The following is a 19,191-nucleotide window of genomic DNA, read 5'->3' on the forward strand; positions in this document are numbered from 1 at the left end:
AAAGGAGTTAATGAATATTTCCGAGTCTCCTTCCAAAATGGAATTGCGAAGCCATACTTCCTGGACAAAAAGGGCAGCTCGCCTAGCTGCTAGCAATTCTAGCTGAGTGATAGAGGGTGGTAGAGGGTTTTTCAGATAGTGCTACCATGACTTTTCCTTCATGATTTCGGATGACTATACCCAAATCCGCTTCACCTGAGTCGTGGAAAATGGCATCGTCAAAGTTTGTTTTGTAACCATTCCTGTCAGGTGCAGCCCATTTTTCTCTTGCAGCTCGGGTTTGCTTCATTTTGGTCTGTGGGGCGAGTTTATAAAGAGATAGAAATCTCTTTGCCTCTGTCACAACCCGATTCAAGGGGAGCACATCAATATTCAACTTGAGCTTATTACGCCGAGACCATAGAAACCAAGCGGTGACTACAAAGAGCTCAAGCTTACTGGGTTTTTCTAGGATCAGTTCCACAAGATTTTTAAATGATCCTGTAGAAGCTTTGTTTCTATCAATCCAATGGAAATCCACGGCCCAAGTCTGGTGAAAAGAATCGTAGTCCCAGAGTGCGTGTAGAATTGATTCAGAGTGAGAGAAGCATTGATGGCATGTGTCTTCAGTGATGATTCTTCTTTTCAGCAAGTTGTCTTTCGTAGGTAGAGCTTTGAGTAGGCTTTCCACAAGAAGTTCTTGATTTTCCCTGGCATTTGTGCTTTCCAGATTTTCTTCCGGAATCCCTTGGTACTATCGGAATGCGACACATAAGCAAGCTTTGTCTTGCACAGCCATTGATAACCTGATTTTACCTAATAGGACCCATCTCTACTCTTAGGCCAATATAGGCAGTCAGGTTGCATTGAGGTGCACAGGGGAACGACTTTAATTTTCTGGGCTTCAAAGGGCATGAAAAGGCTGTCAATAGTGCTCACATTCTAGCATTTCGTTAGTGGATCAATTAAGGCAGATGATGATGCCGAGAAAATCACTAGTGAGCCACACGATTTTCTTACGCTCGTAACGATACCTGCGCAACCAAAGAAAGAAGACCTAACAGAGAGCATCGGTGTGGTACCGGTTGAATATCCTCCGAAGATCAAGTTAGAACTATTCTCACAACTCTAAAGTGCTAGAGAAGGGTAAATTATGCGTACTTGTTTTTTGGGGGTATTGGGGCTTTTATAGTAGTAGAAGGTTGACATCTCTTCCTTGGTGCAGAAGTCTTTTCCTTATAGGAATCCTCTTAAATTATTCCAAACGTGATGGACAAGACATTTCCTTATAGAGAAGATCTTCATTAATGCATGTATCTTCCGAAATCCTCTTTGTGCTAGGATTCCATTTACCTTGGGATTTCATGGTGGCAAAGTGTGTGTCGCAAGTATTTCCTATCTAGGGTTTATGGCTGCCACATGGGTGCTTGATCCGTCTCTGTTGCATCCGTTGATGCAGGATTTGTCCACAACAGACCTTGCACGTGATGGGCCCATCCACTATCGGCCCACGGATGTGGAACTGTCAGGCCTATTTCATGGAGATCCGTCAACCTAAATTTTTACCCTCTTCAGCAGAGACTATGGCATTTCCAAAGGAAGGGACTAGTGGTGATTTTATTCGGCCTTGAGCTTCTCTTGGCAGCCAGTTTGAGTCATAAATTTTGATTTGGGAGCCATCTCCCACTCTCCATTTTTCACATTGTTTGATGATGTTTCTAGCATGGAGGATGCTTTTCCATGAGAAAGAGCCAGAGGATGCTTTAGCTTCAAACATAGACCCATTTGGAAAATATTTTTATTTGAAAACCTTTTAAAAAAGGGAATTTTTGTCATGTACCAATCTCCAAACTTACTTTGCTAGCATTGCTTCATTGAACTTGCATAAGTCTTTGAAGCCCATTCCCCCCTCCAATTTTGGTTTGCACAAAATTTCCCAATTCTTCCAATGAATTTCCTTTGGTCTCCCGTTTATCCCCACCAAAATTTTCGGATCACCATCTCAATCTCCTTGCATAGGCCTATGGGTAAATGAAAGCAACTCATAGCAAAGGTGAGAATTGCTTGCACTACCGATTTCTTTACCTGCTTAGGAGAATAATTTTTCCTTCCAACCTTGGATTTTTCCCACACCTCTCTTTGATGAAGTTTAGGCTAGGACTTCTATTTCTACCCACCACCAATGGTAGACCCAAATATTTTTTGTACTCCTTTATCTCTGGAACACCAAGGAAGTTTTTTATGGAATTTTTTTACCTCCGTAGTCACTGATTTGCTGAAGAAAAGAGTGGTTTTTTCCTTATTAATGTGTTGTCCATAAGCGTGCTCATACAAATCCAAAATTCCTTGGATTGTTTAGATATCACTGATCTGGGCACGAAAAAAAGAGACACTATCATTAGCAAAAAATAAGTGTGAGATTTTGGGACCATACCGGCAAAGAGAATATCCTCGGATTTTATCTTCATTGACTGCTTATTTGATAAGGGCATTAAGACCCTCGGAGCATAGTAGGAAGGGGTATGGTGACAGTGGGTCACCTTGTCGGATGCCTCTTGAAGGTATAATATTCCCTCTAGGCTCACCATTCACTAATATTGAGTAGGAGACTGTGCTAATACACTTTGAGATTAGATTTATCCACTTTCCATCAAAGCCCATTTTTTCCATAAACTTCAACAAGAATGCCCATTCAACTCTCCCAAAAGCCTTACTCATGTCGAGCTTAAGAGTCATAGAGCCAATTTTTCCTGATTTCTTTGTTTTCATGTGGTGGAGAGTCTCAAAAGCAACAAGTATGTTATCTGAAATTGCCTTGTTAGATTGGAAAGCACTTTGAGATTCAGATATAATATCAGGTAAAATAAGTTTTAATCGATTAGCCAATACCTTGGAAATAAGTTTATACAAAATATTACACAAGGCTTGGAAATGCATACCTACATTCTATGGAACACATGAAACATGTTACATTAAATTTACAATATTATATAAAATTTTAATTGTAGCATTTGTTTTTCTTTATAAATATAAGTATAATGCCTATATATTTGAAACTTCAATTTATGTGGTGTTTGGTACGGGGGAATCCACGTTACTCCTGGCATCCAAATTCCTAGAAATGTGATTATTTGAAATCTGGATGCCTAGGAATGTAGCTATTCCTATGTTTGGTTTTATTGAAAATCTCTTAAAATTTCTAGGAATGTGAGATGATAATGTTTGGTTTATTCATAAGAATTATAAATGAATTATTTATTTTTCCCATTCTATCCTTAGATTTAAATGTGAACTACCAATTCCTTTAAAAAGAAAAATCTTCCTTTAAATAAATAATGAAAAACAAAATATAAACTATTAATTATGACAAATTCATTAATTTAAATTCATTAAACAAAATATAAACTATTAAAATTTTAAAATGACAAGTAAAATACAAAAATAACAATTTAAATTCTCAAATGCTTTATTCTTAATAATAATTTTTAAAAGAGCTTAATCCATAACAAAACGACCTGACAACGTTTAGGTTTATACGACAAGAGAAAAGATATTGATGATTTGTTTTTATATTTTATCTTAATTGCTTAAATGATAAGGAAAAATTGTTAAAATTGTTAATTTATAAAAAAATACAATTTCCTTTAAGCTTGGGAATCTGAATACTTACTTGTTTTAAAGGGAATTCACTTTTCTATTAAGAGGGGTTTAAAGGGAGAATCCAGATTCCCCTGTCATTTGATTTCCTAGTGTAATTTGTAACAAAACATGAGAATCTTTAAACATTCATAGGAATCCTAAAACATTACCCAGTACCAAATGCCACATTAAGATAATCTTTTGAATATTTATCATTTTTATTGCTTTTTAGGGCCTAAATCTCTAATTTCTAATGCCTATTTTTTTAGCTCAAAACTAAAGAGTTTGGCTCCAATAGAATAAAATCTCATAATTTTCAACCAAAAAATTTATAGAAAAAGAAAAAGAATCAATTTAAGGTCCACTTAGTCCAAAAATGGACCAAATTGGACCGAAGTAGACAAAATGGACCACAATAAACCAAAATGGACTAAAGTAGACTAAACTAGACCTAATAGACCAAATTAGAACTAGGTGGACCGAATTGGAACTAATGGATTGAATCGAACCGAAATGGACCAAATTGGACCGACATGGACCAAATCAAATGGAAATGGACCAAAGTGGATCACGAAATGGACCAAAGTGGATCGCATTGGACCGAAGTGGATCAAATTAGATCGAAGTGGACCGAAATGCTATAGTCATATGGCTCAAAAAGCGTGTAACAACAATAAATTCTACGTTTTATCTTTTAGATATTATATATAGATATAGATTTGTAAGACTTCTACGTAATAAAATATGTACTAACTATAGTATCACTAAAAAAATAATTAGGAATTTTTTTATTATGTTGTTGATGTGTGTTGATGCTCATTTTGAAAAAGCTCGATAGCAGGAAGAAGCCCAATAATATGGGCTGAAAAGAGTTAGTAAATTGAGAGAAAAGCCATTAAGCCCGAATGGCAGGAATAATGGATCATAGGCCCATAAAATAATAAATGGGCCTTGAAGAAAGCAAACGGGCCTAAAGGAGCCCAAAGAAGGAAGTAGTAAACCCAGGGGCAGTAGAAAAGTAAGAATGGGTCAAAGTAGGCCCGAAATAATAAAGTAAGTGAGTAAGGGGTTGATGGAAAGCCCATGAATCCCAAAGGTAAAGGATATGGTAATTGGGCCGGAGAAACTTAAAAAAATTAGTAAAAGCCCATAGGAGTGCAGAATTGGAATGGGCTGAGGATGCCCGAGGAAAGAAAATGAGCCAAGGATGCCCAAGGGAAGGGAATGGGCCAAGGAAGCCCGCAAGCAATGTAATGGGTTAAGGAAGCCCAAGTAGCACGGATGCAGACCTAATGACAATATTGGGTCATTGTAATCAAGTGAAAGAAAAAGCATACAGCAGGTTTAAAAGAGGCCCAGCAAGCATGGATCAAATGACACCAAAGCAAGAATAACAGAATGGCATGGCAAGAATACTGGCAAACCTACGGAAGGAGCAAAGAGTGGGCTAAGGAGAGAAAAACCCACAATCAAGCAAGGCCTAGCCCTTAAAGGAAGTAAGCCATACAGAATGAAGGATCAGAAACTAGTTCACGCCACTAGAGGTCAAGAATAAGCAGCAAAACGCATAGGCGAGCCTCTAGGCCATGGCAAACACATGAGTAGCAGACAAGATTTGGACATACACAGAAGTGGAGCACGCACAAGACCCAAGCACTACCAACCTGTACTCAGCCAATACAGAAGTAGTGGGCCATGGGTCAGAGGTAAGGGAGGGTATGGTTTGACGGTAGCGAGAAGGGGAGAGTCTATTCTAGGGTTCCCGCTCAAACTCTTTTGGAGGAAATGTCCTGCTAGGATGACATACCAATCAAAAGAGGAAAGTATGAGTTAGAACCATTAATTGTATGCCATGAGGGATAGTAAGAGAGAAATACCCACTCTGTTGCGGATAAGAATGCCACGGTGAACAAGCAAACAAAATAGATTTCTTTGTCTGGTAATGGGAGGTGGCACGGCCAGCACAGGTAAGTGGCAGTGGCTAGGCAATTGACAAACGAGTGGGTGGTCTGGAAGGACACCCACACCTGAACAAAAGTGGTTAAGGGGCGAAATGGTAAAAAACCAGTCACGGCTGCAGTATATAAAGAGCCTTCATCGTGCACAGTAAAAAAAAAAAAAAAAAACATTGGCATAACAACAGCAACAATCACAACGAGAATCACAGTATCACAACCATCACATCACAACATTACACGAAGGGAGAATTAGAAAGAAAAAGAGTGAGGGGAAAGCGAAGTAACAAAATCGAGAAATATGAAGGGAGTTGGAAAGAAAAACAACGAGAAAGTAGGATGGTAGGCATGCATCAATAGGCTAATCCCTTCTCTCCCTCTAAAAGCCTACCCTCTGTTAAGAATTGAGAATTTTGGGCGTAAGTCATTTAGGCCCATTCTCTCAAAGTGGATAATTTCAACAGCAGGATCCTCCTGCGAGGTTACCCACATTGAGAAAGTGGTTCTCTCCTTGGTCTTAGTTTCGTAATGCAACTGAGCACGACAGACTAGCCATTTCTTCTTTGATTTCATTAATTAAGTGTCCTTGTTATCTTTCCCCTTATCTTTGCCATTTCGTTTACAATACGTTCTTTGTTGTTGTGTTGTTCTTTTCTTTATCCTGATTGAAAAGTCCTTTACTTATTTTGTCTAACAGCAAGCGTATTTATGTTATTATTGTTCTATTGCATTTGCCTGCCATAACTCTTTTGTAACAGTTTCATCTGTCGTGGGCATGTGATTAAAGTTTCAGCAAAATGGCGTAGTTTGCGCACAAGTCGGTCTAAGGTGAGTTGCAATTGGACTGGTCCTGACTCTCCTACCTAGAACATTTGAGTCGTAGTATGGCAGGAGGCAGCCCAGCCCAAAATCACAAAAAAGCCCACCATAATGTGAAACTAATCAATCATGTCATTTTGTAAATTTTTTTTAGTTAGTAAATGAAATCGTTTAAATATTTCTTTTACTATTAAAAATTTCATTAAAAATGTTGATAAGATGCATTATATAAAAGGTCTTATTGTTTAATTAATATTAATTTTTTTTAAAAAAAGCTTAAATGACTTCATGTACTAATAGATTTGGACAAAATAATTAAATTAAGTCATTTAATTATTTACTAATAGATCTTACAATTGAAATGGACTAAAGTGGACTAAAATGGACTAAGTGTGTGTTTGGCAAAAATTATTTTTGCCAACTTATTTTACTATTTAGCCTATTTTTGCTACTATTCATGGGCCCACTTCACTTTTTGGTATTATTCATGGGCTTCACTGTACTGTTTTAGCTAACTTTTACTTTTATTTACAGTACTTTCAGCAAAAAATTTTTAGTTTCAGCAAAATAAGCGAATCTCAAAATAGGCTGAAGTGAATCGAAGTGCTATGTTGATGTGGCTTTATAAGAGTGTAGTAATAATAATGTTACTCTTAAACTTTTAGATATTATATAGATGACGTCCAAGTAATTGTATGCTTGTTTTGTTCCCTTGGGAGATCGACAAACTCTAGCATGCACAAAGAAAATATTAGAGACAAACTTGTGTCATTTGCCTATATGGATGAGACTTATATAGGCTGTAGGTGAACTTCAAATGTTTAGAATTGTAATCTAGCCAAGTTGCAGAAAGTAGCTCATTTTTCAAACTCAAATCATTAACGTTACAATAGAATCTGCTAGTTTTGAAATTCTTGACTTCAACAACATAACATTTATTTAGGAAACACAATTTCTGGTGAACACCAAGAGCTTAACACTGTCCCCATAAAAGGTATGGACGTATAAGGTGTATCTGCAGTAGGAATCTTCCAGGGCACCTAAAGCTTTTGGTCATGAAAACATTCATTCACGAGCAACTAAAACAATCTGTTTACCAACATTGCGGCCAGTGAAGAGCCCAATAAGAGCTGCTGGGCCATTCTCAAGGCCTTCAGCTATGTCTTCCACATATACAATCTTTCCTTCTGCAATGTAAGAGAGCACCTGCTCCACAAACTTTGGGTAGAGGTGATAGTAATGAAAAACCAGGAATCCTTCCATGCGGATGCGCTTGGAAATTAGATGCAACAAATTGTGCACACCTTCAGGATTGTGAAGGTTGTACTGTGAGATCATGCCACAGACAGCAATGCGGCCATGGACCCTCATGTTGAGTAGCACTGCATCAAGCATCTTTCCCCCAACATTGTCAAAGTAAATATCGATACCTTCAGGAAAGTACCTGAAAAAACAATATAGCATTCACACTAGTAAATTAAGAACAGAAAATAAGATAGAAAAGTCAGCGATTCTCTAGATTTCCCAAGTTAATAGGGTAAAACTTCATATATCATAATCCTTCCTGTTTCCCTATCTTTTTTTTTTTTTTTCTTTCTTTTTTTTCCATTTAAACAAATTGTGCACACCTTCAGGATTGTGAAGGTTGTACTGTGAGATCATGCCACAGACAGCAATGCGGCCATGGACCCTCATGTTGAGTAGCACTGCATCAAGCATCTTTCCCCCAACATTGTCAAAGTAAATATCGATACCTTCAGGAAAGTACCTGAAAAAACAATATAGCATTCACACTAGTAAATTAAGAACAGAAAATAAGATAGAAAAGTCAGCGATTCTCTAGATTTCCCAAGTTAATAGGGTAAAACTTCATATATCATAATCCTTCCTGTTTCCCTATCTTTTTTTTTTTTTTTCTTTCTTTTTTTTCCATTTTTCCCATTTTTCCTTTGAAATTGAATTAACAAAATAGAAAAGTTTTGTCAAAAGGTCTATCATCAATGGGGTAGTCAAAACCCAAGAAATTTCTTCAGTAAACATATTAGAGAAGCCCAGTATTTCTTGACATTTCTAACGAAGGCATACAAAGGTGAAATTAATCCTCAATATAAAAAATGTTTTTTTTTTATTTTTTATTTTTTTACCTTAAAAAATTTCAAACGTACTAACTACGAAGGGATGTCCAATTTTTATTTCAGTATCAAATTAGAAGCCATGTTAAAGCTATTTTTTTTTTTTAGTAAGTAGAGGCCATGTTAAAGCTTGAAATGATATTTTTTATGTTCTGACTAGAATAAACACACACATACACACACACATTTGATTACTACTAACCTTTTCAAAGCTGCATCCAAGTCAGGCTCTTCTTTATAGTTGAAAGCCTCATTGAACCTGAATTTGCTCTTCAGCAAATCAACCTTATGTGCCGAGAGTATAATGGAAGGAAACAAAATAAAACAGATAAATGCCTGTTAGCAAAGTGTCCCACTCTGGTTTGGCACACCAGTAATATGTCGAAGTGTGCAATCAGTAATAGTTATCAATATCTGTTATGATTTGTGGAAATTGATAACCGATAAAGGTGTCATATTTTGACCTGAACATTTGATCTCTGGCAGTGACTCCAGAATATACAGACATGGGCCAGGTGTATTATTACCATTAAACATATATGTTTATAAGTTCTCCAAAATATATGTGTGTGTGTGTGTGAACTTGTTTCAAATTTATAACCATACATATACTCACCAACAAAAACACATAACAAACCAAACAGTTCTGTACTAACTTAGGTAAAGAAGAGAGAATTTCTACACTCTTCAAATCAGTGTTAGAAATGACTAATGTTTCCTGCCCACTCTTGTCTACCGTGCTAAATTTTCTTGTTCCTATTTTTAGTTTTTTTTTTTCCTGATTACCCGCTAAGGACATGAAAAATTTTATGAGGAAACAAAAAAAGAAAAAAAGAATCCTATGATTTATAGACTAACATCTATTGGAAGAAAAGATTTGAGCTAGCTTGCAATGGTTCACTAGTTTTTTTGTAAAAATATATGTGTATTTATAGGCATATGAATGCCAATATTCTCCATCTATTAGAGAACAGAGTTGTTCAATTAGGAATTAAGATACAGTCTATCAACAGTAGAACTGCTCTGGATGGAACAAAGATTAGGAGCAGGATACAACCAATTGGATTGAGTACATTGTGTAGAGTACAATATTAATTGAATTGAACAATTGGGCATACATGTTCAGCTAGTCACCTTTTCTTTGCTTCCAGCACTTCCAACAACATAGCACCCTATCAGCTTTGCAAATTGCCCAACAAGCTGACCAACTGCCCCAGAAGCTGCTGAAATGAAGACATACTCTCCTTTCATAGGAGAGCAAACCTCATAAAAACCAGCATAAGCAGTTAAACCAGGCATACCTACACATAATGAAGACCAGAAATGAGCTTTTAGCATCAACCAAAACATGGCATAATTAAAAAAAAAAAAAAAAAAAAAAAAAAAAAAAAAAACAACTAGCTAACCAGAAGTATGTGATCTTTAATGGTAATAATGACTATGGGATGGCCTCAATCTCCATAAATAACTTCAGCTTAGCTTGGAAAGCCTATATTACCAGTTAAAATAAGTTGTCCCACTTGCAACTTTTTTAGCTTAGTTCTTAGTTCTACAATCAAACTCACCATAAGAATCAACAGTAGATAAGTTTTATTTTGGACAACAAATTGAACACTTCAGCAAAATGGATGAGGTACACAGGATTGGATGTTTGTTTTACAATTGTGTAAGACCAAGAATTTTGAAAGCCATCTAGGTAGGCTACACCAAATAATTGGGTTTTACAAGGTTATCTCATGAAGGTAGATCATTACCAAAAAAAAAAAAAAAAAAAAACAGAAGCATGTAGCAACATACACATATGGTAAGTGTTTACTAATTATCAGAATCATACTTTGATCATTAAGAACACGATCATGATTATAATATTTTTATGGAAGATGATTTTCAACATGAAGAAAAATCCTTCAGTTGCTTTGTCTTACATAACATCATAACTGTAACAATGTAGGTGAACTTAACACTGAAGGAGTTACCTCATATACTCAATCAGTTTCCTACCATTCTGTATTGCATCTCTCAAGTACATTAAAAAAGGAAAAAAAAGATGGTGACCAAACTTCTTTCTGTTTTACGACTGCTACAAATCTACTATGAAAAACAATTTATGAGCAGAAAAAAAAAGAGAAGAAAAGAAAAAGAGATTACCAAGAATTCCCATATGGTACGTAAGAGGCACATCAGTGTGTAGTACTTTATTCAGAGTCACTAAATTTGTAAGCAAACTGTATTCTTCCCACCTAGTTCTTGCCCAAACCAAGTCGCCTTTCTTGAAGTCTGGATGCCTCGAATCCAAAACTTTAGCCACTCCATATCCACTAATGGGCTGCATAATTTTAAATCAAATGCAGACAATTAAAAAAAGATCAGTCTGAAAAACCCTCCATAAATCAAGGTAGATGAAAAGTTAAGCATCCAGTTGGCTCAAAGATCTATGATAATCTATATGTCATTATACATATTCTGCATAAAAACTTTTATTTAGAAAGAAGACAGTGGCCTGCAACTAATTACTGCAAATTGCATAAAATGAATTTTGACAATTCTAAAACAGAAATTCACAACAAATTGTCACCTCTATATCTTAAATGGTAAAAATGGCCATATAGTATTCTGAATATATGCGATAGGCATATGACTTTGTATCCTACTATTGCTTATCATGCTTGGACATTAAAAAGCTCTCTCATCCATAAAATCTTCATAATTCTTTTTTTTTTTTTTTTCCTCTTGTTAATTTACAAATTGATAGTACATATATGTGTGTCCACATATACACATATATACACACATATAAATATAACACATATATACACATATATAAATATAAGAGAGATGCTACGTCTATAACAATTTTACAACAAATCACAGGTGGTTAGTTGTTATTAGTTCAAATTTAAAACTAACACTAAGATTACTTTTTTGTCCCAACAATAACAACTAGTAACAATTTGCTACTTAGGATTTATTGTAAAAATGTTGTAGACATATTATTTCTCTAAATATAAAATTAGATTCATGTTGCAATTAGTGTAAGTGTGTAACTCTTATCAATGTTACATCCCTCAATGCTAGGTATTAGATGATTGTTTTGATAATCCATTATTAAATTACATTGTCTTCTTATAGCCTTTATGTGCAAAATATCTAGTTAATCATACATCAATAACTACCTCATCATGAAATAATAAATTTCAAGTATTTTTTTTTTTTTTTGTATTTTAAAATTATCACATAAAATAACAAACAACATTAATTTTATTAGAAACAAATATTTACGTGAAATATAGAGTGTATGTTAACAATAAATTGGATAATCCATAGGTTTCAATGGTATAATAATTCCAAAGAGTTACATCACATATAAACAACAATAATACTAAATGCACACCCAATTTCACAATACGTTGAAATGATCTGCGCAATGCGTTGAAATGATCGACATAAAGCAGTGGCAACACTCAAATTTTACCAACAAAAAACAAAAAAGAAAAGGTGGGAATTGGGAAAGTTTCAAGTTTCAATTGTAGCCAAACGAACAGGATAAGACTAACAAAATAACCGTAGGTAGTAGAAAAAGGTGGGAGTCTCATCAAACTCATCAAACTCACCGAACCAGGCTTGAAGGATTCGATGTAACTGCCAGCAACGGCCTTCTTCATTCGGTTACGCATGTAAGGATCACAGGACAGGTACAGATTCTTCACCACAACCCCAATGGAACCTTCTGGGACCTTCAATTTCATTGTACCGTTGGTGTTAATGTAAAAGTCTGATTCTTTAGGAAAACCAGACACGTAGTCCTTGAGGATCACTTGCTTGTTCTTCACTTGTACATCATCATCACCACCACCACTACCACTTGCCATTGCTAATAAAATATAGAGAAACTCGATCAGACAAGACAAGCCAACTGTGAAATCAAATGTGGGTTGTTTTAAGGTTGTCTAAATTGGGACTTTTTAGTTTTTATAGTATTACTTTGGGAGGCCTATACGTTAGGCAGTAATTGCCCAATAAGGACAGGGTTAACAGCACCCGTCTTAAAATGGGTAATGTGCATTGCACATTATCTTTATTTACGTGTTTTTTTATGTGCTTAAAAAAACCCTAAAATTGGTATATGTTTACCATTATATGAAAAAATATGCTTAGTAATATATAAAAAATATCAATAAAAATATATTTAATAATTTATTAATAAACGTATCCCGCCGCATTTACACCTTACTTTTTCAAAAAATGTTGATTCGCCACAGATTTGAGATTTTCTCATTAGAAATTCATTCTTTTTCATATCTAAAAACAGCTCTGAAATTTTATCATTAAAAAACTCATAGTTTTTCACATCTAAAAACAGATCTGAAAATTTCTTATTAAAAAACCCATTCTTTTTCATATCTAAAAAATAGATCTGAGTTTTTTTCTCACCATAGATTTCTTTATTAAAATCCAGATTACCTGTTCCTGTTTGCAGTAGTTGTTGCAAACATGTTTGGAGAAAATCCCTGTCCTATTAATGTATAATCAAAATTTTTGGCGTAATATAGTATATATTTTTAAATGAGATTTTTTTTAGGCATAAACTATTTTATAATATTTTTACAAATTATTGATGTAAGCAATTTTTACTAGTTTTGATATGGGCTTACCACTAACATGACTTTTTTACTTACTAATAACTAGGGATGTTCACAGTGCGGTGCGATTTTGGGCAATTTTTAGCATCGCACTTTGCGGTGCGGTTTAGCCAAAATCATAACTGTACCGCACCTTATTTTTGCAGTCACATGTGTAGTGCGGTATATAAAATGTAGTTTAAATGATTTGAAGTCGGTATAATTTTCAAATTTTGGGCTTTGCCTACCAACCTAAAACTAATTTTTCCCTTTATTTTGGCTAAGTTTTAATCTATTGAGCAAGTTTTTCTTTATTTTGGGCTGGTTTTCCTAGTCAACACTTGCTAGGGTCATCAAGCTATATATATATATATACTTTTTTTTTTTTTTGAAAACTAGGGTTATTAAACTATTAATAATATATTTAATATTAATGCTAATAAAATATAGAGAAACTCGATCAGACAAGACAAGCCAACTGTGAAATCAAATGTGGGTTGTTTTAAGGTTGTCTAAATTGGGACTTTTTAGTTTTTATAGTATTACTTTGGGAGGCCTATACGTTAGGCAGTAATTGCCCAATAAGGACAGGGTTAACAGCACCCGTCTTAAAATGGGTAATGTGCATTGCACATTATCTTTATTTACGTGTTTTTTTATGTGCTTAAAAAAACCCTAAAATTGGTATATGTTTACCATTATATGAAAAAATATGCTTAGTAATATATAAAAAATATCAATAAAAATATATTTAATAATTTATTAATAAATGTATCCCGCCGCATCTACACCTTACTTTTTCAAAAAATGTTGATTCGCCACAGATTTGAGATTTTCTCATTAGAAATTCATTCTTTTTCATATCTAAAAACAGCTCTGAAATTTTATCATTAAAAAACTCATAGTTTTTCACATCTAAAAACAGATCGGAAATTTTCTTATTAAAAAACCCATTCTTTTTCATATCTAAAAAATAGATCTAAGTTTTTTTCTCACCGTAGATTTCTTTATTAATATCTAGATCACTTGTTCCTGTTTGCAGTAGTTGTTGCAAACATGTTTGGAGAAAATCCCTGTCCTATTAATGTATAATCGAAATTTTTGGCATAATATAGTATATATTTTTAAATGAGATTTTTTTTTAGGCATAAACTATTTTATAATATTTTTACAAATTATTGATGTAAGCAATTTTTATTGGTTTTGATATGGGCTTACCACTAACATTACTTTTTTACTTACTAATAACTAGGGATGTTCACGGTGCGGTGCGGTTTAGCCAAAACCATAACTGCATCGCACCTTATTTTTGCGGTCACATGTGTAGTGCGGTAGATAAAATGTAATTTAAACGATTTGAAGTCGGTATAATTTTCAAATTTTGGGCTTTGCCTACCCAACCTAAAACTAATTTTTCCCTTTATTTTTGCTAAGTTTTAATCTATTGAGCAAGTTTTTCTTTATTTTGGGCTGGTTTTCCTAGTCAACACTTGCTAGGGTCATTAAGCTCTTTATATCTATATATATATATATTTTTTTTTTTGAAAACTAGGGTTATTAAACTATTAATAATATATTTAATATTAAAAATAAATAAATATATTAATATATAAAGAGGGTGTGGTGCGGTGCAGTTTATGCAGTTTTCTTATTATAAAACTGCAAACTGCACTGCACCATGGGGTGCGATGCACTGTTACTTGCGGTGCAGTGCGGTTATGCTATTTTGCAGGTGGTTTTGGTGCGATTTTTTGGTTAACACCCCTACTAATAATTACTCATCACATCAACAGTTTGTAAAAAATGTTATAAAATAGTTTGTAACTCTAGTAATTTTCATATTTTAATTATTTCAAATCAATCTCAAAAAGGAAAATACTAAAATTATTACGAAATTATGAAATTATACCTAAAAAATCTTATAATGATTTTTTTTTTAGAATACTAAGTATTTAACACACATGGGAAGAGGGAAGAACGTTTTAAAGAAACTGATAGTGGTGTATATCCAAAAGGGCTTAACTCTTAGATATGACTTTAAACTTCTTTAACTCATGAATGTGATTAGTGTCACTTTATCAACTTATAATAAATAAATTTCAGATTCCTTTTATACTTTAATTTAGGAAGGTTGGGAACGTTTCCATTGAAAACACAAGATACTGCCATTGGGTTACAAGAATCTTAACAAAAGAATTTAAGAATTTCTTATAATAAAAAAAAGAATTTTATTTTTTGTGATTAGTGACACATTAATTTATACAGTTTATCTCATAAAATTTACAATATCCTGATATATCCATAGCATCATCCATCTTAAAATCGTTTTAAGATATAATTTGAAAAGGGTATCACTTTCCCAAAGAGTTTTAGATTAACATTTTATACTTTAATTTAGGAAGGTTGGGAACGTTTCCATTGAAAACACAAGATACTGCCATTGGGTTACAAGAATCTTAACAAAAGAATTTAAGAATTTCTTATAATAAAAAAAAGAATTTTATTTTTTGTGATTAGTGACACATTAATTTATAAAGTTTATCTCATAAAATTTACAATATCCTGATATATCCATAGCATCACCCATCTTAAAATCGTTTTAAGATATAATTTGAAAAGGGTATCACTTTCCCAAAGAGTTTTAGATTAACACAAATTTTACAAAATAATCTGCCCAAAAGCACCCTAATTGATGGACCTTTGAAACAAAACCTATAAAAATTGAATCTGATCATTAACTCATCCTGTCATCCGTATCAGGAGAATAATCATATATAGGTAATATTTTTCAAATACCAGATTCTCCTCATGAGAGATCCAACAATGCTACTAAGCTATAAATATCCTGACAAATAATTATATATTTGAATTTTGGTAAGTTCAAGAAAGAGACATAACAAATAATCATTTTCCTAGAACGAAGATTAAGGCAGTCATGAGTACATTGTGATTAGTAAGGTGCAACAAAAGCTCGCACGATGGAAGGCAAATCTTTTATTTAATGCTGGTAGATTGGCTTTTATGGCTACACCAGGGTCCAGAGTAGAGTGATTTTCCAAGGAATGAATATTGATCATAACCTTTTTGAAATTTGTTGCTTTAAGGTGGCAGAGTTCTTTCCTTTTTGGGCCAAGTTGCTATTGTAGTGAACTATGCCAAGCCAGTGGAGGATTGGGTGAAAGTTAAGCACAAATGGAGCATCATTCAACAATCATGAGGGACTGCAATGGGATCTGGCTCATGGTTTTTCTAGAGCCATTGGCGTGACAACCAGTGTGATGATTTGCAACTTACAAGTAGAAATGGACACATTAGAGGTGGTTAACCTAGTCAGGAACTCTCACTCACTGAATGTAATAATTAAAGCTACTGTTTCTTGAATGCAGGAACTTGTAAAACAATTTCCCTACATTGAACGTGTATTCAGGGTGGCAAGCAAAGGAGCCAATGCTGGGCACTAGAAATTTTTAGAAAATATGATCCATTTTCCCATCTCCCAAACGGGTGTCAAGAAAATGAAAAAGGTAAAAATTCAAGAGTAACACTTTCTTTAGGTGTAAGTAACAGCTTTGTGCGCACTTGAACAATTGTCTCTGCCTTTCCAAACCACGCAAAACAACTATGCACCTACCAAATAGCCCGTAACTACAGATTCTTTGCTTCAACTAAACCTTACTCCTATGATCCTATCAAACAATCTAGTAAAACAAATGACATTAGTCAGCACTCTGTCAAACAAAATGGTTTTTCAAGAAGTTGGACTGTAGGAGAGGAGTGTGATGTTGGAAGTGATGAAACTGATCATATGAGTAAAAATGTTAAAATAGGCTGGCTACTCAGGACAGGTTGTTGCAATTGGGTTATAATGGAGGTTCTATGTGCCTATTCTGTTGTAGGGTGATGGAGCATAGTGATCACCTGTTCTTTGAATGCTCCTTTACTGGTAGGATTTGGAAAGAAGTAATGAGATGCAGCTTGATGAGTGATCCAAAGATAAGCTATGATGAAGTTGTTAGTTGGGGTCTGCATAGTTCGAAGGTTACTACTTTCAGAGCTTTAAGCTGCAAATTGAGTTGGCAAGCAGTCATGTATCACATTTGGATCTGAAGGAATGCAACAAGCGTACTTCATTTTAGGAATCTTAACCTTAAAGGCAGAATTTTGTTAGGTCCCCAATGAGGGGGGACCGACCTTGACTTTGTCGATTCATAAGCAGTGAAAGGTGCATGAATAGTTCCAGGTACACCTCATCAGTCAGATTGATAAATTCAGTGTCTGCTGTTACGCAAGAGTGCATACTGGCCAAATAAGATCAGAGCAGTACATTATCCAAGTTGTCCTCTCTGTTCTTAATCTTGTTCACTGAAAGTAATTGTAGCTCAATTGTTTTCTCAGGTGTATTTTGGCTCCTTTGTTGTGAGTATTGGTGATTCATTAGTTCTGATTATTTTTTGATGAGCTGTGTCTGCAACTTTTGGTTGATGTTGCTCTATTTTCTGTCATTTGTAATTTTACATCTGCTATTTGTAACTTTGTGTTTTTTCAATGAAATTTTGCAGTCAAAAAGGCTCTCAAATAATGAGAATAACTTAGGTATGTATTTTGCATCGCTAGAGATGCTGCCCGCTATATAAAAGCACATACATAGGATTACTATTTGTTCTGGACTGAATAGGACCAAATGGACCTTATAGGATCAAAGTGGACCAAATATGACCGAAGTGGATTGAATAGGACTAATTAAGACCAAATTGAACTGAATAAGACCAAAGTGGACAAAATAGATCGAATAGGACCGAATGAATCTAAGTGGACCGAATAAGACCAAACTGGATAGAGTAGGACCATTGCGGACTGAATAGAACCAATGTGGACAGAATGGACCGAATAGGATTAAAGTGGACCGAATGGGACCAGATTAGATGAGTAGAACCAAGTGGACTGAATATGACCAAAGTGGACTGAATGAACCTAGGGGACCAAATAAGACCAAATAGGACCGGAATTATTTTATTTTATTTATATTTTTAAATTTATAAATATTAGTCTTTAGGCACCTAAAGTATTTTTCTTATATATATATATATATATATATCCTGAGAAGTATAAAAAGTATTATTAAAGGGTTTGAATTTGTAAGGACTAGATTTGAGTCCCTAGCCCAATAGATGGATGGATTTAGGCTCAAAAAGATCAAAATAATAAATTTGTAGAGAGTGAGTTGGAAAATTAGGCTAAAATGAATTGGACAACAAGTAAAGTGGATTCAGATGACAAGAACAGAAAGCTAGAATGATTTAAATTGAAGAAAATCGTCCTCGGCACAATCTGAGGAGATTAGTTCTTATATATTTCTCACAAGGTTCGATCACAAGTTTGATTCCTGATTGCTATAGTGTTTCTTTTCTTGATTTTTCGATCCCTTTCTCTCATTGCCCCCTTATTCTTTTATACTATCTTCCCCTTTCATCTCTACCCTTCACGTGCAGGCTAGATAGTTGGTGTTGATGCCTATCCCATCAGCACATTCCTGAAGTCTTTGAAGGTAGCTGTAAGGCTGAAAAACACGGTTCAAAGATCACTTTCTCATTAATACGGCCAGAGAGTTAGCTACAGAGCATTCAATGCGATGGCAGCAGCTTTCTCTTAGATATTTCTGAGCTTCCATTCCTCCTGTACATTCATAATTCATGTCCCTATCAGTGGAATTTCCTGGAATGTCACTTTAAACGATAGGATTAGGATATACATTTGATCTGTGCTTCGTTTATCCGAGGAGATACTATTCCTTGGACCACCTCCCCCGACCTTTCCATCTGCAATATACTCATGGGACTCTAAGCTTAACACCCTCACTACTATTTATTCGTCATCGGACCAACCAGCGTCTTCGGCCAAGGCCCAATTTGGGCCCTTATCCCTACAAAATTTTATTGCTTCTTTTATTTTTATTTTTACCTATGCTACTAATTTTTTTCTTTACATATATGTTATATTTCCTAAAAAATGAGTTTTATATTAACATAATTTTGTGAATTTCACAACTTT

The 19,191-nt window shown here is 34.6% G+C and overlaps 1 protein-coding gene across 1 annotated transcript; it reads right to left on the minus strand.

Moving 5' to 3' along the window:
* Positions 1-7,235: 7,235 nt before the first annotated feature.
* LOC112030806 (2-alkenal reductase (NADP(+)-dependent)) lies at positions 7,236-12,517 on the minus strand. The gene is made up of 5 exons (XM_065772139.1): positions 12,136-12,517; positions 10,673-10,850; positions 9,659-9,825; positions 8,727-8,809; positions 7,236-7,836 (listed from the first exon to the last, which is right to left on the minus strand). The coding sequence occupies exons 1-5, from the start codon at positions 12,391-12,393 to the stop codon at positions 7,458-7,460; spliced, it is 1,065 nt and encodes a 354-aa protein (XP_065628211.1). The 5' UTR covers positions 12,394-12,517; the 3' UTR covers positions 7,236-7,457.
* Between the last annotated feature and the right edge of the window lie 6,674 nt (positions 12,518-19,191).

This window comes from Quercus suber, unplaced genomic scaffold (genome assembly GCF_002906115.3).
Source record: "Quercus suber isolate HL8 unplaced genomic scaffold, Cork oak 2.0 scaffold_54, whole genome shotgun sequence".
NCBI lineage: Eukaryota > Viridiplantae > Streptophyta > Magnoliopsida > Fagales > Fagaceae > Quercus > Quercus suber.

Excerpts from the sequence above, each read along its gene's own strand:
- LOC112030806 (XM_065772139.1), bottom strand. The coding sequence starts at position 12,393 with ATGGCAAGTGGTAGTGGTGGTGGTGATGATGATGTACAAGTGAAGAAC. Across the intron at positions 10,851-12,135 it reads AATCCTTCAAGCCTGGTTCG|CCCATTAGTGGATATGGAGT; the intron begins GTGAGTTTGATG and ends AAAATTATGCAG. Across the intron at positions 8,810-9,658 it reads GTGCTGGAAGCAAAGAAAAG|GTTGATTTGCTGAAGAGCAA; the intron begins GTGACTAGCTGA and ends TCGGCACATAAG.